Source organism: Acomys minous, assembly GCF_964271855.1.
Source record: "Acomys minous genome assembly, chromosome: 15".
Taxonomy (NCBI): Eukaryota; Metazoa; Chordata; class Mammalia; order Rodentia; family Muridae; genus Acomys; species Acomys minous.
In genome coordinates, this window is record NC_140497.1 from 70,837,280 (window position 1) to 70,848,572 (window position 11,293).

Genomic DNA, 11,293 nt, shown 5'->3' on the forward strand with positions numbered 1-11,293 from the left:
CTCTGTGAGTTCGAGGCCAGCCTGGTCTAAAAGCAAGTCCAGGACAGTCAAGACCACACAGAGAAACCTTGTCTTGAAAAAAACAAAACAAAACAAAAAAGATTTAACCAGAATGTTCAGAATCTTGAAGGTCAATTCATAATTATGCTGTTCTGAGCAATGCAAAAAGATGCCAGCACTGCTTGTTTATTTGTTCTGAGATGGCGTAAAGGAAACACAGTCAGGTGATACTTGTTACCCTTTTTATTCCCCATTATAGGCGGCTGACCCACCCTGCAGACGAACAGGTGAGGAAGACTCCTGTTTTAAAATGCCTGGCACACACTGTTACTGTGCCATGGCTAGTCAGTGAACAACATAACATGGGAGGAAGACAGATAGACACAGACCTCTGTGTAGCCTTAAAAATTGAGCATGCAAGCCGGGCGTGGTGGCAGATGCCTGTAATCCCAGCACTCGGGAGGCAGAGGCAAGCCGATCTCTGTGAGTTCGAGGCCAGCCTGATCTACAAAGCGAGTCCAGGACAACCAGGGCTACACAGAGAAACCCTTTCTCAGAACCCCCCTAAAACAAACAAACAAACAAAACTCCAGCATGCACTCTCATATGTCAGAAAATAGGTGTGTTTGATGTGTTGCAAAACAAAAATACTATTTTCTTGGTGGTTGAAAAAAGAGAGAGATGTAAATTGTAACTAATTTGTAATGGGAATCATAACATGATTCAGAGATCCTGGCATATCTCAGAGCACTGGGCTTATTGGCAGAGCCCACAACGGTTCTCATTTCCTGCGTGACGTCACCGCTGATGAGCTAGAACCGAAGACGCTCACCGCACCTCTTATTTTCTTTACATAAAACGGAAAAGACAAAGATTTTTTTTTTTTGGTCACTTCAAAAAAAGTTATTTTATTTTATATATTTATTTAATATGTATTGGTGTTCTGTGTGTATGTCTGTGCACCACATGCATGCCTGGTGCCTGTGGGGGCCAGAAAGAGGCATCAGATCCCCTGCAACTGGAGTTACAGACACTTGGAAGCTGCCATGTGGGTGCTGAGAATCAAGCCTGGGTTCTCTGAAAGAGCAGCCATCTCGCTTAACAGCTGAGCGTTCTCTGCAGCCCATTTCTGGTCACTTTTGAACTTTTTCTCTTTTTACTTTAACCTAGAAAAATGACTATAAAATACCTCAAAACTACAGTATTGCAACCTCATGAGAAAGACATGTACTATTATGTCTGGCTCACCTTGTAAGATTTAAAATGAGCCGGGCGGTGGTGGCGTACCCCTTTAATCCCAGCACTTGGGAGGCAGACGCAGGCAGATCACTGTGAGTGCAAGGCTAGCATGATCTACAAAGTAAGTCCAGGACAGCCAGGGCTACGCAGAGAAACCCTCTCTCAAAAAACAAAGAAAGATTTAAAATAAAGCCAGTGTTTTTGGTGCTCAGTGGAGTAATGGAACAAGGATAAGGCTACACTTGAGTTTTCTTATAAATAAAATTCAGAGTTCAGGCAATAGCATACGTAATTTGTCTCTTCGCCTTCAGTGTATAGTACGGTTTTAGTAGGTAAAATGTTTCAAAGGCATTTACATTCCTGTGCTTGGGGAGTTAACACCTTACTGTGTGTCGTAGGGTCAGCCTACAGTCTCTGAAGAGCCACAGATGTGTCAGCTGTGCCAGGGAGATGACAGCCTGACCAAGGTGAGTGGCTCTTCCCGGAGATGGCGTGCACTGCCAGCTCCTTGCCCAAGGTAAGCAAGACTTTGCTGTGTGGAACGCGGCATGCTTCCCATAGTGCCAGGAGGAGGCTAGAAAACCAAGGGGTAAGCATGTGTCAGCCACTTCCTCCTTGGAAGAGATGCAAATCAGCTCACACATAATTGGAAGTAGTAAGGAAATACTAATCTCTGAAGTACAGTACATGTTAATCATGTAGTTCTGTTGTTTTGCTTTTACTTTGTATTTATTATAACAGTGTGTGAGAGTGGGGAGGGAGAGGTTTTAGTCACATGCACAGTTTAACTGTAGGCGTCAGAGGACAGCTTTGAGGAGTCTGTTTTTTTCTCCAACCATGAGTGCCAGGTCCTTAGCTTTTCACTCTAAGCCCCTGTCCCTGCCGAGCCATCTCAATGGACCCTTGTTTCAGTCTTGAGCCCTGGTCTCCTGCGTGGTCCAGAGAGCCTGGGACTGGCTGTATAGCCTAGCCTGTCACCAAGCTTCTACTCCTTCTGTGTGTGCCTCAGATGCTGAAGTTGCACCACATCTGGCCTGAGTTCATGTGTTTTGTTTCGTGTTGTTGGATTCCAGCCCCTGGCATAGACGAGGCAAATGTTGTACACTGAGCCACGTCCCAGCTCCGTACTACACAGCACCTTCTCCCCGCTCCGTGAGCTGGAGTGTGCTGACGGAGAAGATTGCTGCTCTCAGTCCTGACCTTTGGCTCCTGTTCCTTCCAAGCGGCTGTGTGCTGGAAGAGGAGCAGCGAGCTCTCCCACAAGGCCCCTTTCCCGAGGGCTTTTGATGGTTTGCTGTCAGAATAGGTGGAGTGAAAGACTAGATCAGAAAGAACCAATGTCCTGATGGCAGGGACCAGGACTTGTCAGCAGGAGTGTCCCTCAGCATCAGTATGGTGCCCAGAGATGCTCAAGAGCCTTTGTGTCCAAAGAAATATTACAAATGAGTACTTGAAGAATTCTAAGAAGTGTGCCTAAATTCTGGGTTAAGCCATGTTGAATGTTAACAAAATTCCAGCATGGTCTAGCTTTAGAGCTGCAGAACCCGTGCAGCAAATGAACCGCTCTCATAATAGTAGGAAATTCATGAATCTTCCAAAGCAAACTGCTAACTGACTTCATCAACCTTTCCCCTTCTCATCCCTGCACACGAACTTCAAAGGAAAGTTCTCCAACTTTCAAACAAACCTATGCCAACAACCCTAGCACTTAAAAGTCTGAGGCAGGAGGATTCCATGTTCAAGACTTCTGTACTACACAGTGAAGCCCTGTCTTAAAAAGCAGGCTGAAGGGGTTGGTGAGGTGGCTCAGAGGTTAAGAGCACTGACTGCCCTTTCAGAGGTCCTGAGTTCAATTCCCAGCACCACATGGTGGCTCACAATCATCTATAATGCGATCTGATGCCCTTTCTGACCTGCACGTGTACATGCAAGCAGAGCACAATATACATAATAAATAAATACAAATCGTTTTAAAAAAGAAAAAAAAAACAGCTTGGAGAAATGGCTCAGAGGTTAAAAGCACTGGCTGTTCTTCCAAAGGTCCTGAATTCAATTCCCAGCAACCACATGGTGGCTCACAACCATCTATATAATGAGATCTGGTGCCCTCTTCTAGCATGCAGGCACACATGTGGGCAGAATACTGTACAAATAATAAACAAATCTTTTTTTAAAAGCAGTCAGGTATGATACACCTTCCATCCTCTCACTCCTGGAGGCAGAAGCAGGCAGGTCTCTGTGAGGGAAGGCCAGCAAAGGCTACATAGTGAGACCCTGCCTCAACAACAACAACAAAAAACAAACAAAAAAAACCCACAAAATCCGAGCCGGGCGTGGTGGCGCACGCCTTTAATCCCAGCACTCAGGAGGCAGAGGCGGGCGGATCGATGTGAGTTCGAGGCCAGCCTGGTCTACAAAGTGAGTTCAGGACAGCCAAGGGCTAACACAGAGAGACCCTGTCTCGGAAAAAAAAAAAACCCACAAAATCCCAGCACCACCCTATGCATGCTTTAGATGAAAGCATTTCACAGGAGAAGGTAGTCTTTGCAGCCTTTAATGCGGAGCTGCCTGTGTGGCCCTGTGGCAGTTGCCCTGGTGGCACTGCTGTAGGAGCACATTGCTTCGCTGCTGAAGGCTCAGAAACAGATGGTAGGTAACAGCTGGAAGATGTGCTGATGGAGCATCGAGAGCTCACCGGTGCTCTCGGCCCTCGGAGCTGATATTCGGCACATTTTAAGCCTCGGCCTCTCCAGACCATTGCTAGCTTACTCCCTGATTTAGAATATTTGCTTAGGTATTTGCTAGAATTTAGAATTAGTCTACTGTAGGGATCAAAAGTATGAAGAGTGCTCCAGGGACCGATCACTGTGTTGTGTTTTGATTCTGGGGCACCCATGCTGCTTCACGTAGGTCTGAGAGCTGACCTCAGGCTCCCTCGTGAACTGTGGTCAGGGCCACTTGGTCCACAGCAGCCTTTCCATGCTTGACTGTGCACTGAACAGTTCTGCGTTTGACACTTTCTGTCCTCAGCTTGTTCTTGTAATGCTCTCCTGATGGTCTCTTACAGAGCGTATGCAACAACTGCAGAGGAACCTTCTGTAATGCCTGCACAATGAATGAGCTGCCTCTGCCTTCCAGCATCAAACCTGAACGAGTGTGTAATCCTTGTCACGAGCAGCTGATCAAACAGTATTCCACCAGCCCGTCCTAAGACCGGAGGCCAAGACCAGGCCAGAGTTAACTAACGTCAGGGCCTCGCCACACGTTAGATGCAAGGTCCACTGGAACCCAGGTTCTTAGAGCCAGCTGTAGTTGGTAGGAAAGATGCAAGTAAACTGGGTCAGTGCCCCTGGGGAAGGCAGAGCTTGGAGGTGCTTGGACCTTAGCCCATCTTCTCTAGTGAATGGACAAATAAAAGTCGCTGAGCCTTTCTCTTCAACACCTACCCAAGCCCACTCTGGAGAGTTTATAAGCGTACCTTTGGGCTTATTTTTGGGCTATTTATTTCTATGAAGTGATAAAGCTGGACGTTAGCTTAGGTGAAAAGCACTGCCTAGCAAGTGAGAGGCCCCTCCTCCTGCCCCAGCATCCCTGCCAAAAAGAAACATGACCTTTGCATTGTGAGAGCTACCATGAGTGATAATGGAGACAGAAATAACGAGTGTTGCCCAGGTGCTGCTGGGCACACAGTTTCCTCTCGGCTTCCACTGCCTACCTCTTTAATCTACCAAACTGTGAACACCATCTCAGGGAAAGAAATTAAGAGTAATATTAATTCTGAATGTATTGACAACAATTTTATGTTATGACTTCAGGACTAGGTTTTGTTTGCTTGGTTGGTTTTTTGTTTTTGTTTTTTGTTCCGTTTTTTGTTTGTTTGTTTTGTTTTGTTTTTGGTCTTACCTACTAGAGTTTTCTTTGTGTGTGATCAAGAATGTTGTTTCCATCATAATGGTTGCAGAAGTATCTGCTCTTTCAGAATCCCTTCCACAGAGCAAGCGCCTCTCCTGCCCAGTCCTTGAGTCATAAAGGGCAATAAAACATTTCAAAGACAAGATTTATCTTGCAAGTAGATTAAAGGGACCCCAAATCGGGTACACATACCATCAGTCTGATTTGTTAGCGGCTGAGGACAGTTAGCTCAGCACTTACTAAACTCTACATTTGATGAGAAGTCCTTATTCTGAACCCTTGTGAGTCCTTCGGAGAAGCCCAGGCGGGGAGGGCTCTAGGAAAGGACAGTATTCAAACATCTCCTCATAGCGAACCCTCAGGGTAAAGCACGGATACACTAAAAAAGAGAGAGAAACACAATTGCTATGACTATGTTATATATCTGGATTGTTTGATTCCAATTAAGACTTAGGAAAACATGATTCTATGCAGGTTTGGATTCTGGGGTAAATAATGAACCGTGACAAATTCTGTCTCCCGGGAAAGGCATTATTTCAGAAGTCTGAGTTGCTGGGAAAGCTGAAGTTTAGGAGTATTAGGGGAAATAAAATTGGTAATTCTATTTTACTGTGTTGCTTGCCTTTTCTCTCTTAAAAAAATTAAAAATGTTTTTTTTTGTGTGTGAATGAGTGTACTGCCTGTATGTGTGTTTGTGCACCATGTGCGTGAAGTGCCTATCCAGGTCAGAGGAGGGCATCACCTCTCCTGGAACCAGAGTCAGAAACAGCTGGGAGCTGTCCTAGGAGACTGGGAACGAACGCACACTCCTCTGAAAGAGCAGCCCACCAGTGCTCCTAACCACTGAGCCCCAATCTCTCTCTCTCTTTCTTTTTCTGTCTCTATGTCCGTGTCTGTCTCTCTATCTCTGTCTGTCTGTCTCTCTCTCTTTCAGAATAATTCTTTTTGATCCTTTGTTCATGTTGTTCATGGTCACCAACAAGAGCCAGCATTTTCAGGCACTATATGTGAGGGGCCAAATTATCAAAAGTTCTAATTAGTTTTGAATTAAGAAGACAGGTGCATAGCTCGAACTGTAGGAAAGTAAATATTTAGGAATGCGGTCATTTTGCCTTTTTAAACAGCGCCAACAATTTGTGGCTATTGCACCTTCATCCAAAAAGCAAGGGGGTATTACTCAAATGTAGTTGTCCCTAGGGCATCTTCCTTAAAAATTGCTTCCTAACATTTAACAACAGCATCAACAAAAAAGAGGCAAACATTTACACAGTAAAACCACAGGATGGCCGGGCGGTGGTGGCGCATGCCTTTAATCCCAACACTCAGGAGGCTGTGAGTTTGAAGCCAACCTGGTCTACAGAGTAAGTCCAGGACAACCAAGGCTACACATAGAAACCCTGTCTCAAAAAAACAAAACAAAAAACCACAGGATGTTCCACGTGGAATTAGAAGATAGCCTGTGTTCATGGCCTAGAAAACGTCAGCACCCAAACACTGAGGCACCAGGCCCTGAAGGCCGAGGCAAAGGGAATTGCAATTCAGGGCCTGCTCTGCACAGGAAGATCCTTGAAAGAAATTCCCACAAAAGACAACATTTCCTAAAATTTTATGCAGACTATTTCAGGGAACTCCCCATCAACTCTACAAAAGTATAAATTGAGAGGTCACATAACTGATTTCAACACTAAAATCTACAGTAACCAAGTCAAAATGATATTACCATAAAACAGACTGTGTAGAAATAAACCTCCAGATGTAAGTTCCTATCACCTCTGACAAGGGAGCCAAGGACTGCACATCACAACAGTCTTGGGAAAACTGAACTCTCATGTCACAGAAGCTGCCTAAGTATAAAGCTAAACTTGTAGAGGAGACGCTTCCTGGGGGATGATTCTCTAGGTACCACAAAAACAACGAAAGGAAACCAAGCCAGCAGGTGAGGCCTTGCTGCCTGCCTGGGATCCCAGCACTTGAGCAGAAGGCAAACAATCTAGTGGGAGCCCAGGGACACTCAGCAAAGTGAACAGAGACCCCCAAACAAACTGTGCGAGTTACCCAGTGGAGAGGAGGGAATTGTGGAAATGCTCTGCTCTGTAGGACGTTTTCTCAGTGCTTGGTGCAGGAGGCTCCACTCCATCGTGAGGAGTGCTACCCCTGGCCTAGAGGACCTGAGGGGTGTAAGAAGTTGAGCAAGCTAACTCTTCCATGGCCTCTGTGTTAGCTCCTGCCTCAGGGTTCCTGTCGTCATCACTTTTAATGATGAACTTTTTTTTTAATGTTAACTTTAAAATTTTTGTTCATTTGACATCCCCAATTGTTGCCCCCTTCCTCATTGTCTCCAGGTTCCACCCTCCCTCATCCCCTCTTCCTCCCTCCCTCCCCTAGTCCTCTGAAAGGGGAGCCCTCCTCCCCTAACATCTGACCTCAGCCTATCAAGTCATATCTGGACTGCCTGCATCCTCTTCCTCTGAGGCCTCACAAGGCCGGGGTGAAGGGAGTGATCACTGTGTGGGGGCCAGAGCCCATCTCAGAAGTAGTCCTTACTCCCCATGTAATGGAACCCACGAGGAGACTGTGCTGCCTATCTACTATATCTGAGCAGAGGGTCTAGGTCCTCACCGTGCATGGTCCTTGGTTGGTGCATCAGTCTCTGAAGCATCCTCCTCCTCTGCCTGGATTTGTTGGCTGTTGGTTTCCTTGTAGAGCCCCTGACCCCCTCCAAGTCTTTTGTTCCCCAACTCTTCCATAAGACTGTTTTCATTCCACCCCAAAATTTGGCTGTGAGTCTCAGCATCTGCTTAGATCCCCTGCTGGGTGGAGTCTTTCAGAGGACCTCCAAGGTCAGCCCCTGTCCTATTCCTTTTTTTTTTTGGTTTTTCAAGACAGAGTTTCTCTGGGCAGCCTCGGCTGTCCTGGACTCGCTTTATAGACCAGTTGGCCTTGAACTTACAAAGATCCACCTGCCTCTGCCTCCCAAGTGCTGGGATTAAAGGCATGTGCCACCACCGCCCGGCTCTGTTCCTTCTTTTCAACTGCTTCTGGGTATCTATTCTATTTGTCCTTCTGAAAGAATTAAGCATTCTCCCTAGGGTGGTCCTTGTTATTTAGTTTCTGTAGGCCTGTGTATTGTTGTGTGGTTATCCTGTATTATGCAGGTATCTGCTTATAAGTGAATATATACCATGCATGTCTTTCTGGGTTTGGATTACCTCAGGATGATTGTTTTTATTCCATCCATTTGCCTACAAGCCGCATGATTTCCTTGTTTTTAATAGCCAAGTAGTATTCTATTGTAAACATGTACTACAATTTCTTTTTCTTTTTTAAGATTTATTATGTATGCAGCATTCTGCCTACATGTCAGAAGAGAGAACCAGCTCTTGCTATAGATGGCTGTGAGCCACTATGTGGTTGCTGGGAATTGAACTCATGACCTTTGGAAGAGCAGTCGGTGCTCTTAACCTCTGAGCCATTTCTCCAGCCGTACCACAGTTTCTTTATCCATTTTTTGGTTGAGGGACATCTAGGTTGTTTACAGTTTCTTGCCATTCCTTATATGAACACAGCTGAGAAAGTGTCCTTGTGGTGTGGTGGAGCATCTTTTGGGTATATGCCCAGGAGTGGCATAGCTGGGTCATGAGGAAGAACTACTACCAATTTTCTGAGATTGATTTCCAAAGTGGTTGTACAGGTGATGACCTGTTACATGAAAGTGTGAGGGAATAAACCCTTTCCTCCCACGCTGCTCTTTGTCATGGTGCGCAGCAGTTAATAGTAACCCTAAGACTTCTAGTAAAGGACTGACCTACAGAATACGTATTTTAAAACGCAAAAAGCAAAGCAACCTACTTGAAAAGATGTTTCTCACCAAGAAGATGCACAAATGTTCAATAAGCATGCGAGGCTCAGTATCAGTGGTACAGAGGTACAAATCAAACCCCAATAAAATGCCACTCACCCAACACCCTGTTAGCATCTTGGTGTTGTCTTCTGAGTCCTCCTTCCTCCTCTGGTTTTGGTTTTTGTGTGTGTGTGTGTTTTGGGGTTTTTTTGTTGTTGTTGTTTTGTTTTGTGGTTTGTTTGTTTTTTTTGTTTTTGTTTTTTGTTTTTTGTTTTTTGAGACAAGGTTTCTCTGTGTGGCCCTAGCTGTCTAAAGGCATGTACCACCACCGCACTGGGCAGTCACAAGCTTTTTCATATACTTTTGAAGTTTGCCTGTACACATCAAATTATTATTGTTGTCCCCACCTACTTTTTGTGCTAGGGATGACCTAATACCTTCTAGGCAAAATTTCTGTCCAATAACAAACATTTTTAAGGCTATCTGGGTGATCCTGTGACCCTGACTCCAGCCCGTATTCCAGAGTTTACCATGCTCACACACTTCCTGCCTCACCACCAAATGTCTTTGGAATCACTTCATGGAGGTGCCCTGATGCTGACACAAAGCCCAGAAACAATAAAAGGGGCAACAGAAGAGCTGAGCGGCCCCCCCCCCCCCCCGTATACTCAGGTAATTAATTTTATTCCTTCTCAAGTCTCTGATGGGGTTGAAGACCAGATAGTTTTACAATTAAGCTTAGTTTTTTAAGGGCTAAGATGTTTTTAGGTCTAGATAGATGTTTTCAGTTGATAATGATATGATAGATAATGATTTACATTCAGAATTGTAGACTCACCAAGATAGGAAAGATGTTACCTTCAAGGCTGCCAAATACAAATAGCCAAATCACTATGGATGTAACATTAATATAACTCCTGATTATGTCATGGTTCTTCTTGGTGTAGGTAGTTTATTGTATATGTGTGTAATAATATAAATGTATATGTAAAAAATTAAAAATATTTAGTTAAAAAAAATTGAGTGGCCCCAGTGATGGTGCCATGCTTGAAATCCTAGCACTCAGAAGGTAAAGGAAGGACAACGAATCTGAGGCCAGCTTAGTAAAATCTCAAAAACAACACTCACCATAAAAATGTATTCTTCTGATTATCACAGAGAAGGAAATAGAGTAAAAGGTATTATTAAAGACCAAACTCAGCCGGGTGTGGTGGCACACACCTTTAATCCAGCACTCGGGAGAGGGAGGCAGGCAGATCTTTGAGGCCAACTTGGTCTACAGAGTGAGTTCCAGGACAGCTGCAGAAAATCCCTGTCTCAAAAAAAAAAAAAAAAAAAAGGTCAGAGTAATGGAAAAAGAAAGACCTTTGGCATACACCAAAGAGGAGAGAAACAAGAAAAAGAAAATCAGGATGGCTGGTTTGGAAAAAGGTACACCATAACCTAAATAAAGTGTAAGATAATCAGTCTTATAACTCAAGATACACAAAAAAGCCTTCCTCACTGTGTTTGTGGCAGTTTTATTCAAAGCATCCACAGACTTCAAATACCCACTGTCCACTAACAAGTGAAAAGGAAAACCCAGCATGTCATACTGTGGAACCACTCAGCAATGAAAGGGAACAAAGCTGAAACAGATGAATCTCAAAACAGAACAAAAGAAACTTACAAAAGAATACACACTGAGGGGCTGGAGAGATGGCTCAATGGTTAAGAGCACCATCTGTTCTTCCGAAGGTCCCGAGTTCGATTCCCAGCAACTACATGGTGGCTCACAACCACCTGTAATGAGATCTGGTGCTGCCTTGTGGTGGGCAGGCACACGTGTGGACAGAATACTGTATAAATAATAAATAAATCTTTATAAAAAAAAGAATACATACTGAATAATCTGTGATTAAGTTCTAGAATACGCAAAAGGAATTAATGTATGATCCGAGAAGTCCTGACTGCACTTGACTGTTTGACTATGGCGGGGTTGGGGAATACATGCACCACCTGACTGGGCTGCAGTGTGAAATGTACCACACCTCCTAACACTAGCATCACTTTAACCAAAACCCCAAAGGCTACACTGACATGTTCCACCTGCCTGTAAACTCCCCTTTCAAGAAAACTCGTTAAAACACAAGTGCTGAGAAGTTACAGAACCAGTTATCTCCAGTGTACTTGTAGAACAATGGGCATGGATGGGCAGGCATGACAATATGGCAGATGTCACTTGTAGCATCTGAGTAATGAGTACAAAGCATACTGGCGATTCATATGCTAAATACACTTCCACTTTTCACTTGGGAGAAA

At 44.5% G+C, this 11,293-nt stretch overlaps 1 protein-coding gene across 9 annotated transcripts in view; it reads left to right on the forward strand.

Moving 5' to 3' along the window:
* RUFY3 (RUN and FYVE domain containing 3) overlaps nt 1-5,760 on the forward strand; it is a 78,545-nt gene extending 72,785 nt beyond the window's left edge. For 7 of the 9 annotated variants that reach the window (XM_084758177.1, XM_084758182.1, XM_084758187.1 and 4 more), the window contains 3 exons: nt 260-287; nt 1,638-1,706; nt 4,307-5,760. In XM_084758177.1, coding sequence (XP_084614303.1) covers nt 260-287; nt 1,638-1,706; nt 4,307-4,450 — 241 coding nt within the window. In that variant the 3' untranslated portion in view covers nt 4,451-5,760. Of the gene's footprint in view, nt 1-259; nt 289-1,637; nt 1,707-4,306 lie in introns of those variants that run through there. The other 2 variants (XR_014774783.1, XM_084758185.1) reach the window with 2 other exon arrangements.
* Nucleotides 5,761-11,293: the final 5,533 nt, after the last annotated feature.